Source organism: Oryctolagus cuniculus, chromosome 3, assembly GCF_964237555.1.
Source record: "Oryctolagus cuniculus chromosome 3, mOryCun1.1, whole genome shotgun sequence".
Taxonomy (NCBI): Eukaryota; Metazoa; Chordata; class Mammalia; order Lagomorpha; family Leporidae; genus Oryctolagus; species Oryctolagus cuniculus.
This window is the reverse complement of record NC_091434.1, coordinates 138,826,377-138,850,051: the sequence shown is the minus strand read 5'-3', so window position 1 is coordinate 138,850,051 and position 23,675 is coordinate 138,826,377. Positions and strand designations below refer to the sequence as shown.

Genomic DNA, 23,675 nt, shown 5'->3' with positions numbered 1-23,675 from the left:
CTTTCCAGCGTCTGAGTTAGCAGGAAGCTGGAGCCAGGAGCTGGAACTAAGGATTGAACCCTAGCACTCCAATATTGGATGCAGGCATTCTAACTGGTATCTTTACTGCTAGGCTAAACACCAGCCCCAGATGACTTTATTTTTAGTTGCAGAGTAATCAACATATAGTAAATTGCACATATTTAAACCATGTAAGTTTTAAGATACAAGCCCATGACACTATCACCACATGCAAGAAAATGAATTTATAACCATCAAATGTTTCCTTCTGTCCCTTTATTATGTCTTCCTCCCATCACTCCTTACTGCAGGGACTGCATAAAATGAAAGCCTAGGGATAGGCATTTGGCCCAGCAGTTAAAATGCCCATGGCCCCTATCAATGTCTGCCTGGGTGCAAGACCTGTTTCCAGCTCCTGACTTCAGCTTCCTGCTAATGCAGATGCTGGGAAGCAACAGTGGTGGCTCAAGTGTTCGGGTTGCTGCCAGTCACATGGGAGACCTGGAATGAGTTCCTGGGTTTGGCCTCAGCCCAGCTCTAGGGATACAAACCAGTGATGGGAGTTGGAAGGAAAGAAGGAAAGAAGGGAGGAGAGAAGAGGGGAGAAAAGGGGAAGGGAGGAAAAGGGTGGGGAGGGGAGGGGAGGAGAAGGGAGGGGAGAACCCTAAGCTTGTCTGAATCCACACAGTCACTGAGTTCATCCTCTCCTTCCCTTCATTGTGACTAGCTGAATTCAGATCCCTATTTGTTAGCTGCATAATATGGCAACAGGCCTGGTCTCCAGTCTCATCTTTCTCTACCTACAATCCCCTTAAGGCAGCCTCTACATACAATTTCCCTGCTTACACTAAAGTCAAGTCAGATATTAAACATGTCCAACAGAGCTGTTCAGGATCAGATCTTGCCTGCTTGAGCCTTGTTTCTTATGTACCTGCTAGGTACAAAATGTGTGATGCCTTTCCAAAGCCTTTTCATAGCTGTTGTTTAGTTTGGAAGAAACCACCCCAGACCCTCTCCACTCCAGTAGATACCTATTCACCTGCTAGAATCTAGACAGTGTTCTTATCCAGAGGGGATACTGCCACTCAGGGGATATCTGACAGTGTCTGCAGGTTTTTTTTATTATCATCAGTGGGTAAGGAGGAGATGCTTCTCCTGTCACAATGTAGGGAGACACCTGGATCCTGCCAAACATCCTACAATGCACAGGATGGGGCAGGTGTCTGGTAGAGTGGTTAATATACACTGCATACTGGAGTTCCTGGTTCAAGTCCCAGCCCCTCTGCTTCTGATCCAAGTTTCTGCTAATGCATGCCCTAGAAAGCAGCAGGTGATGGCTCAGGTGCTTGGGTCCCTGTCCCCCTACATGGGACACCTTTATTGAGATCTGCACTCCTGGCTTTGTTCTAGCCCAGCCCTGGCTGTTCTGGGCTTTTGGAGAATGAACTAGCAAACAGAAGATCTCCCTTTGTCTCTCTGTCTTTCAAAGTAAAATGAAAATAAAGAAACAAAAATCTAAAATGTACAGGATAATCCTCATGATAAGGAACTTTCCAACCCAAAAAGTCAATAGTGCAGAGGTTGAGAGCCCTGATTTAAATTAAAACACAAGCATTGCATTTCATGCAAAAGCTTTCCTTGCTTTCTCTTCACAGCAAGTCCCATGCTTCTTGCCACCCAGACATAAAGCATGCCTCCATTTCAGCAACTTCTTCACTGTGGAGTAAGTTCAGATTTACTTGTCTCTTGGTCCCATTAAACTATCATTACTACAGGGGTGGTCTTACGGTCTAGCAGTTAAGAGGCCAGTTGAGATTTCTGCATCCCATGTAGGAGTGCCTAAGTTCCGTGTCCAGCTCTACCTCCTGATTCCAACTTCCTGCTAATGCAGACCATGGATGACAGCAGTGATTGGCTCAAGTCGTTGGGCCCCTGCCACCTACATACAAGAAAGGCATGGACTGAGTTCCTGGCTTCTAGCTTTGGCCTGGCTCAGCCCTGGCCATTGAGGATATTTGGAGAGTAAACAAAAAAGTGGGAGATGTTTGTCTTCAAATTAAAATTAAAATTGTATTTGCTTCAAAAGCAGAGACCATTGTTTATACCTAAATATTTCTGGTATGTAACAAAAAAAGCTCAGTCACTGTTTTGTCACTGCATTTTAAATAATATATACATATGTTTAATAACAAATAGGAGAAGATAAAAAGAAACATTTTTTAGATCTGTCATAAAAATATTTCAACTATTACATAAAAGTTACAGTTTGCTATAAAAACAGTAGGCAATACAAATAAACAAGACAAATACAAAACTAATTTTTGAAGATTGAAAGAAGCACCTTCTAAAGAGAGAAGTAAATCCTGCAAAGTACACCGGAAAGCTCTAAAGGTCAGTGCCGGGCTTTGACCCTCCCAGTCCCACCGTGGACTCCACTTACTTGAGAACAGCTATCTCCTGAACGGTGATAGCCCTTTTATCCTTGGTTCCCATGTAGGAGAATATGTTCGGCTTGACTCTGGAGAGACAAAAACCATCTGAAATCACATAACTTAGGGAAATCCCATTTCTCATCATTTCAGTTTCAAAATAAACACACTGAAAATTGTAACAGAAGGAAATTAAACAAAAACTATTTAAATATTTATGTAGGAAAACATAAATTAATATGAACACTAGGAAAGTATACGATGTCCAAACAATTCCTTTTAGCGCTGCTTGCCTTCAGCATTTACAGCTAACAGCAAATGACCGATGCGGCTGAGACCCGGCCAGCCAGTAGCAGAAAAGTAAACAAGGCCCCTGTGTTGACCACAGGCAATTCATTATGTTACACAGAGCTGTGGCAGTGAAGACGCATTCTGCAAACATAAAACAGCTCTCTGAAAATTTTGTATTCTCAATTTTTTACAAGTTGATGATGTGAATTTTTCTTAAATACACGTCTGTTTAAAAAAGACAAGCGTTACAGAGGGTTCTGAACAACTTTGGCATGAAGGCAAAGGTAAGCTTGTGAACTAGGAAGTAGTTCACAAACTCCAGGTGAATTCCTTCACCAACGATCTATTTCCATCAGCAACTGTCTGCCCCTGGGACTCAGGTCCTCATGCCATACCATGGACTCTTGCCCAGGGAGCTACTTAATTGAGCACTGTGTTGTTAGGGGTGAAATTATGCCCTCCCCTCTTCATCTGTTCAATCTCTGACCCCCCCAGTACCTCAGGGTATGACCTATTTGAAAATAGGGGCTTTATAGACATTACCAAGTTAAAATGAGAGAACATAGGAAATCTGGAGGCGTGGTGAGAAAAGTCGCCATCTGCAAGTCAGGAAAAGAGGCCTCAGGAAAGGACCAAATGTGCTGAGTCCCTGACCTTGGACTTGCCCCAGGCTATGGCATTTTGTTATGCAGCCTGAGTTAATACACTGTCACCATGTGTAAATTGAGTTAATTTAGATGAAAAATTTCCACAGCATCCAGATTTGCAATGGTGCCTGAAGCTGTTTCTGTTTAAACAGGCTGGTGCTGTGGAGTGGTAGGCTAAGTTTCCACCTGCAGGGCCGCATCCCATATGGGCACTGGTTCGTGTCCCAGCTGCTTCACTTCTGATCCAGCTCTCTACATATGGCCTGGGAAAGCAGCGGAAAGTGGCCCAAGCACTTGGGCCCTTTACCTGCAATGGGAGATCAGGAAGAAGCTCCTGGCTCCTGGCTCCTGGCTTCAGATCGGCCCAGTTCTGGCCATTGCAGCCATTTGGGGAGTGAACCAGCAGATGGTAGATCTTTCTCTCTATCTCTCCCTTTCTCTGTAGCTCTGCCTCTCAAATAAATCCAATCTTAAAAACAAACAAACAAACAAACCCTGAGCACCCAGTCCACCCTCAGAGACCACAGCTGCAGCTGGTACTGCACTCCCGTGAGAAAATCTGCCTGGTTTCAGGTTTCCAGCTAGCAGGTCTCCACCAACTGGGGCTCCCAGTTTGCTAAAGCCAAGCTCTGCAAACACATCAAAGGGTAGGCTTTCAAGGGAGAAAGTGAATTTTTGTTTCTCTGGATAGACTGGTAACTCTCACTGACTTCCAGGAGTTTCACCTTGAATTATTGCCACTATGAATGGACAAAAGGAATAGTAATAGTTTACCTACTGCCTAAAGAAATGGTTACGCTAGCTCTCTGCTGATCTGTGCTCCTTTCCACTAGCAAGGAGAAAGGAAAACACAATCCTGTCACTTTGGTTTTATACAGGCACAAGAACAAGCTACTAACCTTAGATATTTGGACAATACGTTAATAGCATCCATGGTGTCTTTATTTTCCTTGTATAGCACAAAGTGGCAGTAACTTCCCCTGGATTTTGGCCAATAATGCTTTCTTGGATCTTAAAAACAGAAAATTAAATGTTATATACACCACAGTAAAAGGTATTCTTACAAAACCCTGTAGGGTTCATTTTTGCTACAGAACCTTTGAGAAATCAGTTCTAGCCTGACAGGAATCCACAATATTAAACGTTCTGTGATTGGATGTGTCCACGCTGACAACCAAAGCTGACATGTAGGTGGTGTGACCGATGACTGGCACTAACCAGGGATGCCCTGATGGTTGGGGCCTGGCTTTCTGGAACACAGGCCATCCACAGAAACAGCAGTTAGGTCAGAACCCACAAGCCTGGCCTCCTACTCAGCTTTCACCCATCTTCAGGCTGGGGGCACCAGAGTAGAGGCATGAGACAAAGCCTGGGAGGAGTGGCCACAATGACACATTCAGAATTTCCAAAGGCCACTTCCATCACAAAAATTTAGCTACAAATGGCCTACAAATGTTGACCTGACAGAGACAGAAGCCCGCATTCCAGCCTCGTCACTCCTGGGAAATAGAAAAGTTTAAATGCTGGCTTCTGAGCTAGTGCTACTTTGTTCAACTCTTCAAACCTGCAGAAAAACCAAGTTTAAAAAGTATTCTCTTAATTGAATATTTCAATTATACTGCAATCTATAAACACATGTCCAAACATATATATAAATTAGGTTTAAGCTGCTCAGAGTTATTTTGAAAAATCAGTACTTTGGGGAAAATGACTCTGTAAGCGCAAGCGCACCTCACAGACACTTCAGAATAATATTTGTGAGTCTGTGTCAGAGCTGCTGCCATGAGCTGAGAACGCCTCTACCGCATCTGAGTTCTGGAACCCCATGAAAGAAAAACTGTGAAGAGATATTCCACGCAATTCCTAGAAAGAGTTCCCTTCTTTCAAAAATGTTCCTTTGTCTTTGTTCCTAAAATAATCCTGAATGAACTCTCGAATCCTCCACCTTCTGAGGCTTAAGCTCCTGGGATCAGTTACTTGGATACCTGTTTGATGGGTTAGTGATTTAAGCTACAGTGTTAGCAACAAGACTTAACAAATCAGCTCAGGAAAACACCACAGCACATGTACCCAGTGAGCCACTTTTCCTTCTTGATTTATACATGTGTCTTTTCTGTCACAGAAAGAAAGTATTACAAGTATTTCTTTTGGCACTGATCTGAATTTCTCATGCTCCCCTTAGAAAATGGTGAGTGGGAATATAATTTCTGGCTTTCCTTCCAGCTCACTACCAGGTGGGCAAAGCTATCTACATTGGTATTGTTGACAAAATCACTGGCATTTCATTTCATCTACACGAAACGCCAACCGCTCTTACCTGCTGCAGTTCTGACCTCTGTCCAAATGCACAGCAGAGAGAGCACAAGAGAGCAATGTTTAATTTACAGTCATATCCCAGTGCTTAGAGGTGAACATGCACATGACCGCATGGTGAGTGCACAGCAAGACTTTCATAGCACCTGGTAGTTATGTGGTGGGTTAACAGCCAGACATTGATGATGGAATGTCGCGGAGGTAAACGGGGAACACGGAGAAAACTCACCTAGAGGTGCCGCCTCCTGTCTCAGTCCTTTAGCAATGGGCACTGTCCGTTCTTCCTGCAAACTACACTGCACCCACGGGATGCAGCAAACGGTTCAGACTAGAGATCAAGTGCTTTCCCACACAGAGATCTGTTTTCCTTAAAATATGGCAGCACATGCGCCTAAATGTTATTTCTGATTCTCTTTCAGTAGTGAGGCTGCAAGTAATTACTGCTTTGCTGTGTGTTCTGTGTTTTATGAGTTTTCTACATTGGATTATACAGATTTTTTTTAGATTTATTTATTTATTTGAAAGGCTAAGTTACAGTGAGAGACAGAGACAGAGAGATCTTCCATCTGCTTGTTCACTCCCCAGATGACTGCAACAGTCAAGGCTTGGCCAGGCTGAAGCCAGGAGCCACAGAGGCTTCTTCCAAGTAGGTAACAGGAGCATAAGCACCCACGTCACATCCTCTGCTGCCTTCACAGGCACATTAGCCAAGAACTGGATAGGAAGTGGGGCACCAGGGACACAAACCAGCCCCAGATGGGATAATGGTGTCACAGGCAGCAGCTTAACCAGCTATGTCACAATGCTGGCCCGTATACAGACTTTTTAATTTGAAAAATGTTAAATGATTATTATAGAAAACAGTTCTCTAGTTTACAGAGCAAGAGCTCCAGGGTTGATTTTAGAAACTCATCAACTCAGTGCACAGTTCTGACCTTATTTTTATCATTATCTAAAGAAGCCAACTGTACATAAGGTATCTGAGGTGGTCGGGGGAAAAACTGAACAAGCAGTTGGTATTAGATATTAGGGAATTATTGTTTTTCTTTTTGTTCAATGTAAAAATGGTTTGGGGTTTCACTTGTTATGTTAAATACATTCAGAAACAGTTATGGGGGAAACCACGTGCTACGGAGTTTGCTTTACACACTGCAACAAGAAGAAAGAGGGTCAGTGCTGTGGCACAGTGGGTTAACGCCCTGGCCTGAAGCGCCGGCATCCCATATGGGCGCCGGTTCAAGACCCAGCTGCTCCACTTCCGATACAGCTCTCTGCTATGGCCTGGGAAAGCAGTGGAGGATGGCCCAAGTCCTTGGGCCCCTGCACCCATATGGGAGACCTGGAGGAAGCTCCTGGCTCCTGGCTTCGGATCAGCCTAGCTCCAGCCTTTGCGACCAACTGGGGAGTGAACCAGTGGATGGAAGACCTCTCTCTGCCTCTCCTTTCTCTGTGTAACTCTGACTTTCAAATAAATAAATAAATCTTAAAAAAAAAAAAAAAGAAGAAGAAGAAGAAAGAGGGAGGGACAGGTCAAAGAGCAGCAGCAGCAGCAGAACGCTGATCCTGAAGAGGGCTGCCAGGCACACACAGGCTTCCCCGTGCTACTGTCCCATTATGTGCACATCTGGAAATCTCCACGATAAAAAGGTTAAGAAAACATTCCTGACAAATGCTGCACAGTGTGACTACAGTTCTCCTTAACTACCCTTTCAGTGCACTCATGAGTATAATGGCAAAGAACAAGAGAAGCCACAGACCTAAGAACTAGGGAAGCCAAGATGGCTGCCTGTGAGTTTTGGCTCACAAGCATGCACATCCTGTGAGCAAACCCAAGCACTGTGAATGCATACACTGTCCCCTCTGCAAGTGACAGAGGCAAGCGCTCTAAGCAAGTATATGCATCAGTTAATTAGGGATATTTTAAATAACAGAAAATTGCTGAGCCTTGACTTACTTTGGGCAATTTGCTTGGCTTTATAAACTCTAACCCTTACAAGTAAGTAGCATATACTTAGCTTTACAATTTATGTGAATTTAAAGTGACTTTCAGGCGATTGGCGCTATGGCATAGCCTGCAATGCCGACATCCTATGTGTGTACTGGTTCGCGCCCTGGTTGCTCCACTTCTGGTCCTGTTCCTTGCTAATGTGCCTGGGAAGGCAGCAGAAAAAAGCCCAAGTGCTTGAGCCCCTGCACCCATATGAGGGACTCAGAGGGATCTCTTGGCTCTTGGATTTAGGTTGGCCCACCTCTGGCTGTTGTGGCCATTTGTGGAGTGAATGAGGGGATAGATCTCTCCCTCTCTCTCTCTGTAACTCTGCCTTTCAAATAAATTAAAAGATCGTAAAAAAAAAATAATAAAATGACTTTAATTTTTGAGACACTATGCTTTGTGATGCAAATGCAAAGAATTCTGAAGCGGGGAAATCTGCTTCCTATTTCCAGATAGTTCCTGCCACCTTTGTAGGGTCTGACCTGGCAGCCCCAAGCTAAAGAACCAGATGGAAACCAGACAAAAGGGGACAACAGTCAAGAAGCTGCAGGTACTGGACACAGATTCCCATGAGTGAGGAAGGAAAAATGCATGTAGCTCACAAAGAACGATGAGATGGGGTAGCATGCCGAACATTCTGTGCCCCTCACTCCAAGGCCACTCTCACCACTGTTTCCTGTACACCAACCTTTCGGCTTCCTTGGGAGTCCTGCTCTGTTCACTGCTTTATTGCCCTCCTCTCTGGACTTGCACCCTCTCTCTTTGGGTCCTTCCCTTCAGTATGTAAACACGCTCACAGCTCTTTCAGCTTAAAAACCAAACCTATGTTTCCTCTCCTTAACCACATTCCCTTCCTTTCTCCTCTTTTTAGAGCTTACGTGAAACAGTCATTTGTACAGACTGACTCATCTCAGCCTACTGGCTAAACTGGTTCCCGCCTTCTCATTCCACTGAAAATGCTCTGGCAAAAAGACACCAGCGATTTCCACATTGCTATGTGGATGAGTGCACTGCAAAGTTCTTATGTTGCTGGAGCTACGTGAAGATTTTCTCACTGCTGATTACTGGGATTTTCAGGAAAATACCATACATACACATTGGGAGTAAAGCACTGTGTCCTTTCAGACTGGCTTCACACACACACAAAATAATGTCAAAGTTTAAATGGTTGGCAACTCCTGATGTTTGGAGTCATAATTTAGAATCTTCCACATCTATGTTTTCTGATACATGGCTCTATTTAGGTTAAGAATATTGCTAATCTGCTAGATAATACAGAACACACCAACAACGTGTGTCAGGAGCTGAGAGTAAGGAAGCTTAAAGCTCTGCAACAAAGCTTTAAAAGCTAATTCACCCAAACACCAGGCAAGGCGGCCCAGGAGGACAAGCTGGCACTGCTACCGGTATCCACGTATATGGCCAGAAACAGTAGCCTCAGATACCAGCTCCCCTTCCCCAAACACAGGCTCCCAAGTGCCCAGGAGCAGACAATAGACAGCAGCTCAGATGCAGAGATTACTCCACCTTTCCTAAAAGGCCACAAAACCTTGAACCCAAGAGGGTTAGGTCTCTAGGTAAAGGTCACTCCAATCTGACCAGCCCCCCTGCTTCTTTTAAAGGGAGAAATTCCTGTTTTATTGCAGATCTTCAAAGGGAGGTGGAGAAGACTGGGTCACATGGCCCATAGCTCAGCATCTCACCTGGAAAATCTCAAGGAAATTTTCAGTCCAAAAAGTGAAAGAGAGATGTGGGCCTGGCCACTCAACGAAGGGCGAGGTGGGACAGGCTGCCATGACAATGTTGGCCTGCAAACAGCTCCCTCCCCTCAAACCCAGCAGCCCCCAAGAAATGACAACCCAAGAAGCAACCCTTCACGAAAGCCAGGGCTTGCCTTTTCCAGTCTGCTCCCTCCTAACCACACCAAGCATGAGACTTCGCCTTGTGACCCCTTAGGGCTGCTGGCACCACGCTGCTCATCAACGTGGGCTGCCTCTGCCAGGTACATCTCCCTAGTGGCCCTCCTATAGAAAGGAGGAAGGCCAAATGCCCTAGAGTTGAAGACCTCGCATGTGGGAAGCCACCTTCTCTCCTCAGCCTGGAGCTGGCTCTTTACCACCCTTGGGAGAATGGTGGCAACAACCAAACAAGTCACTTTCCACTGGGCTGGCTTCTTGCAAGCCACCTGTGCTGGAGAAAGGCAGCTAGGATGGTATTTGATATCGTGATCCAGATCCAGAACACACAGCAACCAGGTGCTGGTGTGGTCTGCAGACTGAAGAGTGAGCAACTCATGCTCGAAACAGTTCCAGAACACACCATTGCACCTCTCCTTTTCAGGGTCCACTGGGAGGTCGCCTGTGACCTCTGCCTTCTCCTCCCCAACTCTGCAGACTTGCTGACTTGACTAGGTCATTTTCTGAAACACAGCTAAAACAACTTCTGCATCCTTTTTTACTAGGCCCTCTCATTTTACTAGAACCATGTCCTATACACAAAGCCTCCTGTATTCACACTGTTATCTTTTAAATTAACCTAAGGGAATACCAACAAAGCCTTAATGACCTCAAGTCTTTTACTCACTAACAGGGCTGATCACTTGCAGGACAGGAGGGTATGGAAATCACTTTTTCCTCTTGTCAATGTCATTAAAATTTTATCTGCTGATTTGATAGGTAAAAGAAAAGTTACCTAAATTTTCTTGAAGATTATATGCAACAGAAATTTTCATGCTACAGAGAACACTTGAGAACATACCTATCAGTCTTCACTGACAGCACGGCCACTTCAAATAAACAATGACGCACAACGAACAGTGGCTTCCGTGGAAGGGGTGTCTTTCTGTACATCCCAGGATTTGTATACATGAGCCAAGGGGGTACCCACAGTTCAGAAGCAGCTGTCAATAGGAGACCTTGCAGGAAATGTGCCACTTGAATAGGAAACAAATATTCTCTGTTCAACTCCATTGTGAACATGGATTGGGCAATAATCCTTCCATTTTCTTCTTGAACTGCCAAACCCCGTTCTGCTTGTCAGAAACATACCAAGTTCCCAAGACACTCTCAGGCACCACTTTAACTTCAGCAAATCCTAACTCACATAAAAGACCAAATGCCCCCTATCAGACAGACTACAGGATTGTTCTGGCACACCAAGTGACAGCATCTACCCTCTCTGAAGGACTGATGTGATCAGCATCCTTCCCTGAACAACAGCAATGCAGGCCTTGAACATGAACAGGCAAGACAGATGAGAACTGCCAGGCAGGTGAAAGCAGGCCACACACTTACTTGCCAAGGCCTTTTTCCCGGCTGCGTGGTAGGCCACAATGTACTTCTTCCCCTCTCTGTCCTCTGTTTTGGTCTCTAATCCTGGAAACAGAGATTTGATAGCTTGGTGGATGACAGTTCTTTTTTCTTTGGTGTCCTCAACAACCTATTTAAAAAAAAAAAAAGATAGCAACACCACAAATTTAACAAACAATAAGCTGCGGAACAATACAGTGAACCAGTAAAAATACTGCTCATCTTACTGACCAGGAAAAATAAGTGTCTGGGCATGATTTCAGCAATATCCTGGAGCTTCCCAGTACGGCATGCCCAGGAGCTTATCCACCTACCAGGCACATACTCTGGATGATGAGGTGACCAAGGCTGAGAGAAACTGAGGAGTTCACTGTCAGCCTCCAAACCTCACCTAGCCTCACCCAATCTCACCATCTCCACCAAAACTTCCCCAAAGTATACGGCATTACAATTTCAGGTTTTTTCAATTACTAAATTTATCCACAGACAAAATCTTCACAGAAAATTCTGCGGACGGGGGAACATCGGTGCAGTGGTTAAGATGTCACTTGGGACACCTGCATCCATTATTACAGTGCTTGGATTTGAGTCCCAGCTTTGCTCCCAATTCTTGCTTCCTAATGCACACCCTAGGAGGCAGCAGTGACTTGGGTCTCTGCCTCCCACGTGGGAGACCCAGGTTCAGTTCCAGACTTCTGGCTTCAGCCTGGCTACCCTAACTGGTGTGGGCATTTGGGGGGTGAACCAGTGGGTGAAAGGTATCTCCCTTTCAAAAATAGTAATGGGGTATGTGCACATGCTATAACAAGCCTGATCTTAAAAACCATGGTTATGCCATGTGAAAAGTTTTTTAACTCTTCAGTGTACATAAACCACAGGTGTGGGGAGCAACTCGGACTAGACTAAGTTACTGGAATTAAGACTTATTCTATGCATCTGCTCTCCCACAATATGGCGCTGAGAAGGGAAACAGCTTCTACACAGCTGCCTCCAGTTCAACCAATAAACTGTAGGACCTACTCCTGATTGGAGGAGAGCAGCGTACTCGGCGTGTGGGTAGCAGAGTTGGGATTGGTGGAAGGACTATAAAGGAGGAGAGAGACAACATGCACCAGGAACATCTAAGAGGAACACCTGTGCAGCCCCCAAGAGAGCCGGCCGGCGGTGTGCCGCTCCCCCACGGAAGTGGGGAAAGTGGCTAGGGGGAACCGCCCTTCCACGGAGGTGGAAGGGACGGTAGCCAACCCGGGAAGAACCAGCAGCAAACCCGGGAAGGGCCGAGCAGACGAAAGAACAGCGCAGGGTCCTGTGTCGTTCCTCCACGAAGACGGGGAGCGACATAATGGTGCCGTGACTCGGATATGAAGCCTAGGCAGGGTTTAGTGTCGTTCCTCCATGAAGAGGGGGAGCAACACACAGGCAGGTTTACATCGTTTTTATGGTGATTTTTTCTTTATTGTAAACAACGTTGTAGAATTTCATTATACATTTATTTCATATAGAATAAATTTCAGTATGAGGTAGTTGTGGGTTGGACTGAGTGCAGAATTTCCTTTCAATTTGTATACCATAGTGATCTAAGACAAAGGTAATAAATGCTTCTCTTTTTTATGTTTCTTTTTCTTTTTTTTTTTTTTTTTTTTTTGACAGGCAGAGTGGACAGTGAGAGAGAGAGAGAGACAAAGAGAAAGGTCTTCCTTTTGCCGTTGGTTCACCTTCCAATGGCCGCTGTGGCCGGCGCGCTGCACTGATCCAAAGGCAGGAGCCAGGTGCTTCTCCTGGTCTCCCATGGGGTGCAGGGCCCAAGCACCTGGGCCATCCTCCACTGCACTCCCGGGCCATAGCAGAGAGCTGGCCTGGAAGAGGGACAACCGGGACTAGAACCCGGTGTGCCGGCGCCGCAAGGCGGAGGATTAGCCTATTGAGCTGCGGCACTGGCCCTTTTTTGTTTCTTTATTTGAAACGCAGCATGTAAGAAAGAGAAGAGAGAAAAAGAGCAGAACAAAATCAGAGATAGAAAGACCTCCCATTCGCTGATTCACTCCACAATTGCCTGCAACACCTGGGGCTGGGCCTGGCCAAACTCAAAAGCCAGGAGCTCCATCCAGGTCTCCCTCATGAGTGGAAAGGACTCCAGGACTTTGGCCATTATGTGCTGCCTCCCAGGGAGTACATCTGCAGCAACCTGGCTGGGGAACAGAGTAGAACCAAACACTCTGATGTATCTTGTGTGAACTCAGTAGCGACTCGCCCCATTGTGCTCAAATGCCCTCCTCCTTTTTTTTTTTTTTTTTCCTAATACTGTTTTAAAAGTGTAAGGACTAGCACTATGGTGCTGAAAGTTAAGTAGAAAGCTGTGAGGCTGACATCCCATGAGTGCCAGTTTGAATCCTGGCTGTTCCACTTCTGATCCAGCTCCCTGTGGCTGTGCCTGAGAAAGCAGCGGATAATGGCTCCAAGTGCTTGATTTCCTGTCCCCCAAAGTGGGAGACCTGGACAAAGTTCTAGGCTCCTGACTTTGGTCTGGCTCAGCCATTTGTAGAACCGGCAAGACAACAGACAGCTCTTTCACTCTCTCTCCCTCTCTGTCACAGTACCTTCAAATAAATTTTTAAAAGTTTACAAGTAAATAAATAAAGCATACAAATTTATTTATTTGATACTTATTTATTTGAGAGACAGATAAAGAGTTCCCATCCACTGATTCACTCCCCAAATGCCCACAAAGGTGCTGGGCAAAACCGGGAGCCAAGAACTCGATGTAGGTCTGCCACATGGATAGCAGGAAACCAATCACTTAAGCCTTCACTACTGCCCCTGAGGGCTACACATCTGATCAACAGGCAGCAGCAGCCACTATGTAACTGTCACTCCCGAGTTCTCTGTCATTCCTGAGTTCTACACAACAGGGAAAGCAGTAGATGATGGTCCAGGTCCTTGGGCCCTGTACCCGCATGGGAGACCCAGAAGCAGCTCCTGGCTCCTGGCTTTGGATCAGCACAGTTCTAGCCATTACGGCCATTTAGGGAGTGAACCAGTCAGTGGATGGAACATTGATCTCTCTCTCTCTCTGTAACTCAAATAAATAAAATAAATCTTTAAAACAAACAAAAAAAATTTCTCAATGCACTACTCTTCTAAACCAAATGGGGCAAGGTCACCCTTGTTAACCTTTAGTTAACCATTACAATTTCTTTAATAGACTTCATGGCATTCACCCAGAAAGAGGCAGCCAAACCCCCAAATCCCTAAAACCCTTCTGCCCCCCACCTACTTCCCCGACCAAAAAACCTCCTCTTTTTGCTCTAAGTACCTCGATGGCAACACTGGCTTCCTTATTTTTAAAAAGCTGGAGCTCTTCTAATCGCTGCTTATCTTCAGCTGTCAGAACTGTACATACATCTTCTGAAGGATCCTTTAAAACAAAGAGAACACACAATGAGTCACACACAGAACTCACAGCTACGCAAGCTCTGCATTGCCATGATCTCTATGGGCGTGATTTTTTTTATAGAAGGTGACTGAGAGCACTGCTACCTCCTCATCCACAGGGACCGATAAATCATCCAAATGGCTGACGCGCCCGTCTTTTCCTATTTCATGAACAACAAAGTCAGAGTACCTGATTGAAAGAAAACAGGAATTTTCAGAGAAAATTTTATTTTCTATTAATTTTAATATTTTCTATTAATTAAAGGATAAAGTTTACCAATAATAAAACCAAATTACTGTGTAAAACAAGGGATTTTTTTTAATCTTCAGCATAAATTCATATGAAGTTATGTTTTCTGGTATCTTAATGAATGCTAAGCCATACCCTGGCTCATGTTTCATACCAGAATTTTTTTCCAGAGAAATGCATTAATAAATAAAAGTTTCTGTAACCCTCTGATCATACAGACAGCCCATACTAAATTAAACCATAACAGATTAACTGGTTGATTGGATCAGAACCCAAAAGTCATGAGGTATTCTGAAATCCTCTCAACAACCCCAATGTGATGCTCAAGCCATTTCTCAGATAAGGAAACTCAGGTTCAGGGGAGGAAAGTACTAAGTGGCTGAAACAGACTCACACCCAGACCCATGTGGCTTCAAAGACCACTTTGCTTCTACTGTACATGTGACACGTTTGGATGAAAGCACTCAAGGTTATAAGAGAAATTCAGGAGAAAACTGGAAACCTTCTCAAAGAATTTACCTTCATAAAATGAAAAACACCCAACCACACAGTGACAATGCAGGCCACCAGGAAATTATTTTTACTTACTCCAACAACTTTGGGAAGGATCTTCCCTTGATCAACTATGGGGGCACGTGTTGGTGCACAGCAGGTTAAGTCACTGCTTGGTAAGCCAGCATCCCAACTGGAGTGCTGGGACTGAGTCCCACCTCCACTTCTGATCCAACTTCCTGCTAATGCACCTGCTGGAAAGCAATGTTGATGGCTCAAGTACCTGGGAGACCCATGTGGAGCTCCCAGCTCCCAACTTTGTTCTGGCCCAGTGACAGCTATTGTGGGTGTTTAGAGAGTGAATCAGCAAAGAGAAAGTCTCTCTCTGTGTCTGTGTCTCTCCCTCCCTCCCTCCTTCTCTCTTTCTCTTTTTTTTTAAAGATTTATTTATTTACTTATTTGAAAGAGTTACACAGAGAGAGAAGGAGAGGCAGAGAGAGAGAGAGGTCTTCCATCCGCTGGTTCACTCCCCAGTTGGCTGCAATGGCCAGAGCTGCGCTGATCCAAAGCCAGGAGCCAGAAGTTTTTTCCAGGTCTCCCATGTGGGTGCAGGGGCCCAAGGACTTGGGCCATGTTCTGCTGCTTCCCCAGGCCATAGCAGAAAACTGGATTGAAGTGGAGCAGCCAGGATACAAACCATTGCCCATATGGGATGCCAGCACTGCGGGCGGTGGCTTTCCTCACTACACCACAGTGCCAGCCCCTCTTTCTCTTTCAAATAGACAAAAAGAGAAACCAACCAGTACAACTGAAACAACTACACATAAATTACACATACCTTTCTTTTAAGATTCCTGAGAATCCTTGATGAGAACTTACAAACTTGGTAATGCCTACATCAAGCTCAGTAAGTCCATGTTTCATCATGTCTGCAAAACTTTCTGCTTCCTCCTCCTCCTCCTCTTCCTCTGAAAGGCCATCTTCTTCCTCCTCTTCCTCTTCTTCCAACTGAGTGTCAGAATTCTTGTTCCCTGTTCCAGTACTGACAGCTTCCGGGGGCCCAGGCGTGTTTCCACTGCCGGGTAGACCCTCACTCTCTGGCCCATCTGCACCTGCAGGCAGGCAGCACTCCGAGATTTTCTGTTTTTTGGCCTCCTCAACTGGGGTCGTATTATCCTCAACAACCACGCACCCACGTTTCAGGGACACTCCACTCATTTCTGTCATCTCCATCTTTAAAGCTCCAAGAAAACATTTAAGAGAACCTTTTAGGAAGAGAGGAGAGTACAAAGTAACAATCACTGAAAAAGAAGCGGCTTTCAGCACAGAGAGGCACAGTTAATTCTGTTGATAGGATGCTAAAATTCATGTACATAATTCTTCCTGACAATGGCATATACTTCTAGGAGAGGGTCTGGAGCCAGCAGGAGACTTGCTGCATTCACTGAATACCAATTGCAGCTGCTGGATTTTGTTTCATGCCTATGTAATTATCTTCTCAAAAACTGATGAAATAAAATAGTGTGTAAGCACATTTACTGATGCACACTCAAGGGCCAGCATTGTGGAGCAGAATGGGTTAAGCCTCCTCGTGTGATGTCAGCACTTTAAATCACATTTGAGAGCACAGGTTCAAGTCCTATTTACTCCACTTCTGATCCAGCTCTCTGCCAATACACCTGGAAAGCAGTGGAAGATGCCACAAGTGCTTGGGTCCCTGCAACCCATGTGGTAGACATGGATGGAGTTTTTGGCTCCTGGTTTCAGCCTGGCCCAGGCCTCACTGTTTCGGCCATTGGTAAGTGAACCAATGGATCACTCCCTCTGTCACTCTGCCTTTCACATAAATCTTTAAAAAATAATAATATGGCCGGCGCCGTGGCTCAATAGGCTAATCCTCCGCCTTGCGGCACCGGCACACCCGGTTCTAGTCCTGGTCGGGGCGCCGGATTCTGTCCTGGTTGCCCCTCTTCCAGGCCAGCTCTCTGCTGTGGCCCAGGAGTGCAGTGGAGGATGGCCCAAGTGCTTGAGCCCTGCACCCGCATGGGAGACCAGGAGAAGCACCTGGCTCCTGCCTTCGGATCAGCGCGGTGCGCTGGCCGCAGCGCGCCGGTCACGGCAGCCATTGGAGGGTGAACCAAAGGCAAAAGGAAGACCTTTCTCTCTGTCTCTCTCTCACTGTCCACTCTGCCTATCAAATAATAATAATAATAAGCACAGGGGCTGGTGCCACGGCTCACTTGGCTAATCCTCCACCTGCGGTGCCGGCACCCTGGGTTCTAGTCCCGGTTGGGGCACCAGGTTCTAGTCCCGGTTGCTCCTCTTCCAGTCCAGGAGGGCAGCGGAGGATGGCCCAAGTCCTTGGGCCCTGCACCTGCATGGGAGACCGGGAGGAACCACCTGGCTCCTGGCTTCGGATCGGTGCAGCACCAGCTATAGCGGCATTTGGGGGAGTGAACCAATGGAAGGAAGACCTTTCTCTCTCTCTCTCTCTCTCTCTCACTATCTAAAATCTTAAAAAAAAAAAAAAAAAGATACCCATGTTCCATGCTGGAATATCTGCATTCAAGTCCCAGCCCTGGCTCCTGACTCCACCTTTCTGATAATGCAGAATCTGTAAGACACCAGTCATGCCTCAAGCGCCCGCCACCCTACCACCCACATGGGAAACCTGGATTGAGTTCTCAGCTTTGAGGAGTGAAACAGTGAATAAGAGCTCTCTCTCAAAAAACAAACAAACAAACAAACAAACAAAAAAAAACACCCACCACCAAAACCCAACAGTTGATCATTTAACTAGCCCATACACAATGTACTAAGCAAAAGGACCAAGCATTAGACAGGTACTATTGGAACACAGAAGACAAAAGAGATGACAGAGCAAGAGTGTCAGAGAAAAGCTTAACGGAAGATTAAAAATGGACACCTGAGCCAGTTTTGAAGCTCAGGGAAGAGAAAGAGCATGGAAAAGTGGAGAAGGGTGTCTGGGGTCAAGGGCACAGCATGTGCAAGGGTATGGGAAAGCACAGACACTGGGTGAACCCCATAATGCATATCACTCATTGTACAGCTTTAGTAAAACACACAAAGAACAAGCCTGCAGGTAAAACTAGGAAGGCAGGCAGAAGCCACATCAGGCTAAAGAGAAGGAATTGCATCCTAAAAACCAAATCACGACTGGATTCTAGAGTTTGAAAGATATCATGGCACCTCATTAAAGAGAAAGTGGGGCTCAGCTGTAGTCTAGGCAAGAAATTAGCATACCTTGATCTAAGGTTAAAGCAAGGGAGACGGAACAGGGAGAACATTAAAAAACATTTAGTAAGTGGTGGGGACGGATTTGGGTGACAAACGTGGAGCAAAGAGGAAATAACGCCAGCATGACTCAGGTTTTCTGCCTTGGGAATCTGAGAGGTCTGCAGAGATCTTCCTGATATGAGAGGAGTGGGTGCTGGGAGAAGACAAGCCCATCTATGGCCCTGCAGTGTTACAGGTCCCTGAGGACAACCCAATGACATCCTGTAGGCAGCTGTCAACTGTGTCACATATACTCTTGCCCAAAACCCACAAGGCTCCTGGCCGGCATGAGTCTACCAGATCATCCTGCCTTTTCAGGGACCAGAAGCCACAGCAGGAGGGAAAGGCTAGCTTCCTAGAGCCACATGTGCAGCTTGGCTCAGGAACTTCAGGCCCAGCAGAGTACCCACCTCTGTGCCCGATGCAGAGAAAACATACTCAACAACCTCGGAGAAGATCTAGCTTTGCCATTTACTAAGCGGGTCACTCGTCCTCTCCTGGCTCAGTTTCTTTCTCTGTAAAGCTGAAATATGATGACTTGGTCAGAGGTCTATTACAGCTCCTTCTCTTCAACTGTTGATCATTAATATTTATTATTGATGACTTACACAATAGAACTCTATTGCTGAATCTGGGAAAGTAAAAACAAAAACACTCCTATGCCTGTTTTGTTTTCTGAGCTAATGACTAATCATGCTTTTCTCTTTTAAATACTTCTAAAGTTTTAATAATAAACAAACAGGACTTTAGGTTGACAGTCTTTTTCTTAATATTTGTGGACACTAATTAGATCTCTTGTCTTGATATATCTAATTCCAAGAAAAGCATATTAACTAATCTCACTTTAGTATTTCCAATGAAATTTTATATTTTTAAGTCAATGGCCCTATACTATATATTAACTAGGCAGTGGGCAATGGTTCAAGTACATGGGTCCCTGCCACCCATGTGAGAGACGTGGAGTGAGTTCTGAACTTTCAGCTTCAAACTGGCCCTGGCCCAGCCCCAGCTACTGCGGGCATTTGAGGAATGAGCCAGCAGATGGACGATCTCTTTCAAAAAAAAAAATAATGAAGATAAATAATTTTAAAACATAAAATGATTGCTTTTAACATACATAGCACCTATAATTTATAATTATTGGAGTATAAATTATTAATCAGTTACTATGTTTTGCTCACTTTTGCCCTTTATGCCTAAAAGCTGAGAACACGTTTACTAAAACAGCTCTGCAAACTTCTAGACCATGGGAGACAGAACTCAAATTAGTGTCTTCATAAGCAAGGACTGTATGAAAAGGAAGACTGAAATGAAATGCAATTTTTAGGATAGGAGGAGAGGAGACGTGATCTTGTGAAAATGAAACAAGCCCAAAAGAATTCAATCAGAAATATAAAAACAATCCAGAATGACCCAAGTTGAGAGGCTTAGGGAAATCAGTTTTACATTCAGGAAAATCCAAAAATACATATGCAAGCACTCTAACCTGAAGATGTAAAGTGATGGGTTTAAGAAGCTTTATGAACTTTTGTTGTATTTTTTTAAAGAAATGTCATATTACTACTCTCAACAGGAATGACAGAAGAAGGTGCAAGTATCATGAATACAAAAAATAAAGTACACGAAAAAAGTCATCACAATAATTTCCTCTGAATGACAAAAATTAAATAAATTATTAACTGTCAAATAAAAATCTCCATAGGACAGAAGCCAGATTCTAACTACCAGAAAGAGAATGAACACCATTCATACTTTCCCTTGAACTTAAAAGTCCTAATGATTTTTGGGGGGTATAGTAAAATAATGGGTTTTATTCCCTCTACATTCCAAACTAGCCAAATGAGAACAGAAATGTTACTAAATTTTTAACTCTATTTAAAAATCTTTTTCATTAGCTCCACTACAAATACATCTTTTCTTTCTTTCTTTCTTTTTTTTTTTTTTAATTTGAGAGACAGAGAGCTCCTATCTGCCCAAATTCCCAACACAGCCAGGCCTGGGCCAGGGTGGAAGGTGGAACCAAAGAACTCAATCCAGATCTCCTACAGGAGGTGTGGCAGGGCCCAGGTACTTGAGCCATCAGTGCTGCCTTTTAGCTGCCATTTAGCAGGGAGCCAGTGTTGGGATTTGAACCCAGACATACTGATGTGGGACACAGACAGGCATCCCATATGAGGTTTATTCACTAGGCCAATGCCTGCCCCCACCTAAGTTTTTAAAATCCTCTATACTTAAAACAGGTATTTGATACCTTGGTCAAGACACCACTTGGGATGCCTACATTCTCTATTACAGCGTTTGGGTTCAAGTCCCAGCTCAGCTTCTGATTAGCACCCTGCTAATGTACACCCTGAGAGGTGGCAGATGATGGGTCAAGTAGCTGGGTCCCTGCTACTCACATGAGAGACCTGGATTGAGTTCTGGGCTTCTGGCTTTGGCCTGGCCCAGCCCCAGCTGTTGTGGGCATTAGGGTAGTGAACCAGTCTTCCATCTGGAAGACCTGTCTCTTTTCAAGTAAATAAAAAAAATTTGTAAATAAATATTAGAAAATATTTATAATACTTTATACTCAAAACAAAGTTTGACACTTTTACTCAAAACATAGTTTAGGGGCCGGCACTGTGATGCAGTGGGTGAAAGCTGTCACCTACAGTGCTGACATCCCATGTGGGCACCAGTTCAAGTCCCGGCTGCTCCACTCCCAATCCAGTTCCCTGGCTATGGCTTGGGAAAGCAGTAGAAGATGGTTCAAGTCCTTGGGACCCTGCACCTGCATGGTAGGCCTGGAGGAGGCTCCTGGCTTCGGATGGGCACAGCTCCAACCGTAGCGGCCAATTGGGAAGTGAACCAGAGGATGGAAGACCGCTCTCTCTCTCTGCCTTTCCTTCTCTGTGTCACTCTGACTTTCAAATAAATAAATAAATCTTTAAAAAAATTATTTAACATTTACACTCAAAATGAAGTTTAACATTTTGAAAATGTTAATACATTGACAATAGTCCTGTAACATTATTTCCTCCAAAATGATTATCTGAAAGAGCTTAATAGTTGTATTTCAGAACCATCAACAACTGCCACTTTTTTTTTTTTTTATTTGACAGGTAGAGTTGTAGACAGTGAGAGAGAGACAGAGAGAAAGGTCTTCCTTCCATTGGTTCACCCCCTAAATGGCCAGTACGGCCGGCACTGCACTGATCCGAAGCCAGGAGCCAGGTGCTTATCCTGGTCTCCCATGTGGGTGCAGGACCAAAGCACCTGGGCCATCATCCACTGCCCTCCCGGGCCACAGCAGAGAGCTGGACTGGAAGAGGAGCAACTGGGACTAGAACTTGGTGCCCATATGGGATTCCGGCACCACAGGCAGAGGATTAACAAAGTGAGCCACTGCGCCGGCCAACAACTGCCACTTTTATAATGTGTCTGTCATCACCTGTCAGCTGCCAACAATCTCTAGTGCATGCTACATTCCAATATGTAAAATGGTTAAGTCTATCAGAGTTGTTCATTCCACAAATACTTATTGAGCAAATATTTGTCTGGCACTGTGATAGTCCTGGGGAAAAATGAAGTATCCCCTACTGTCACACAGTTTACATTCTAATTTGAGTGTGTATCCAAGAACAAAATAAAAACTGCTATTAGAATCAAGCTCCAAAGAAACAAAGCAGAGTAAGAGGGCTGAGAGTAGGAGGGGTGCTCTTCAGAGACGCCTCTGTAAGAAGATCTGGAGCAAAGATCTGAAGGAAGAACTAGACGTGAAAGATGTATGTGAGAGCCAGGCACTCCCAAGGGCGCATGTAAAGGGCTTATGGTCCCAGCACACCTGAGTCACCCCTAAAGCTGTACTGTGATTTCTCCAACTTGGGTGCAAAAGCTGTGTCTCAAATTAATACCTGTACTGTCCCAGCCTCCAGCAAAAGACAAGTTCAAAAGGATTTGTCAAATAATAAACACAGGAGCTAGCACCTTGGTGCTGCAAAGGCCCGCGTTCCCTATCACAGCAGCTTCCGGTGAATATGCCTGGGAAAGCAGAAGATGGCCTAAGTGCTTGGGCTCCTGCCACCCACGTGGGAGACCCAGAGAGTTCCAATAGTGTGTGTTCCCACTCTGTGCCACTCTGTAAAATAAATCCTTTATTTTTAAATTAATAAATCCAAGTTGTTGGACGTTTTCCTCATAACTGGATATGACTGCCTATGCACCTCTTTTTTCAATACTGCTGTACACGCTGATTTCTGACAGATCGCCTCCATTATTTCCAAAACGATTAGCAGTTGGGGGGCAGTGTTAACCCTTAGTAACCCTGTATGTTCAGAACGCAAAAAAGTAATCTGATAATGGGACCGAGTATCTGAAAAAGGCAACTTTTCCCAGACCCTATTCTCATCAGGCACTAGGTTTTCGAACCTCGCGTGCAGGGCTGGAGTTCAGGATCCCCGTGCCACTCGCGAACCACGCACGGTGCTCGGGAGCGTGGAAAGCTTCGAGCCCCAATCCGCTCGCTGCCCCTCGGGGATCTGTCCCCGCACGCCTGCTCCGCATGCAGCAGACGAGAGCCCGCGGGTCGAGCCCGGGGCCCGGCCATGAAGTGCTTAGGGGAAAAAAAAAAAAGCAAGCTGGTTTTCTCGCTCAGGAAAGGAGAAGAGCTCAACGGACGTCTAAAGCCAGGCGAAGAAACGCGGGCGTGGGACGAGGCGCCTCGGGCTGACAGCGCCGCGGGCGGACAAGGGAGAGCACGCAGGGCGCTGCGCCCCCAGACGCCTGGCCCGGCTCAAGAGCGGGACCCACCAGCCCGGCCGTAATGGAGGCCCCGCGGGCTCAGTCGGCACTACCATCCCGGGTGGGGCCCCTGAGGCCGGAGCTCTGGGCCGCAGTACTTACCCAGAGCCTGGGAACTTGGGCGTGGAGCGAGCCGGCAGGTTAGGGAGCCGGCGCTCCGCTCAGGGAGCAGGAGGGTGGCGCCGAGGCGGAGCACGCTGAGGAAGCTGCCGCGAGCTGGGCCGGACATAAGCAGCGCGCAGCGCGCGGGACCGACTCCCCGCCGCCGGGCTCGCACACGTGCGGCGCAGCGACGCGCCGCAGCCCGGCCGGCCCCGCCCCGGGGCGGAGCCCAACGCGGAGGAGGGCACGCCCACTGGCGCTCGGAGGCGGGAACAGGCTGGAACCCGCCGAGGCCGCCGCTCCGCCCCGATCTCCCGGCGCTTCCGGGCGCTGCCACCGGGC

At 45.9% G+C, this 23,675-nt stretch overlaps 1 protein-coding gene across 7 annotated transcripts in view; it reads right to left on the bottom strand.

The window, feature by feature from the left end:
• Window positions 1-23,540, bottom strand: part of PUS7 (pseudouridine synthase 7) — a 52,516-nt gene extending 28,976 nt beyond the window's left edge. The window contains exons 1-9 of one of the 7 annotated variants that reach the window (XM_017342746.3): window positions 23,334-23,504; window positions 18,863-18,975; window positions 15,994-16,420; window positions 14,516-14,603; window positions 14,295-14,396; window positions 10,967-11,111; window positions 5,685-5,702; window positions 4,267-4,378; window positions 2,441-2,518 (exon numbers count right to left, since the gene is read on the bottom strand). In XM_017342746.3, coding sequence (XP_017198235.2) covers window positions 2,441-2,518; window positions 4,267-4,378; window positions 5,685-5,702; window positions 10,967-11,111; window positions 14,295-14,396; window positions 14,516-14,603; window positions 15,994-16,388 — 938 coding nt within the window. In that variant the 5' untranslated portion in view covers window positions 16,389-16,420; window positions 18,863-18,975; window positions 23,334-23,504. Of the gene's footprint in view, window positions 1-2,440; window positions 2,519-4,266; window positions 4,379-5,684; window positions 5,703-10,966; window positions 11,112-14,294; window positions 14,397-14,515; window positions 14,604-15,993; window positions 16,421-18,862; window positions 18,976-23,333 lie in introns of all 7 variants that reach the window. The other 6 variants (XM_070071165.1, XM_008258334.4, XM_008258335.4 and 3 more) reach the window with 6 other exon arrangements.
• Between the last annotated feature and the right edge of the window lie 135 nt (window positions 23,541-23,675).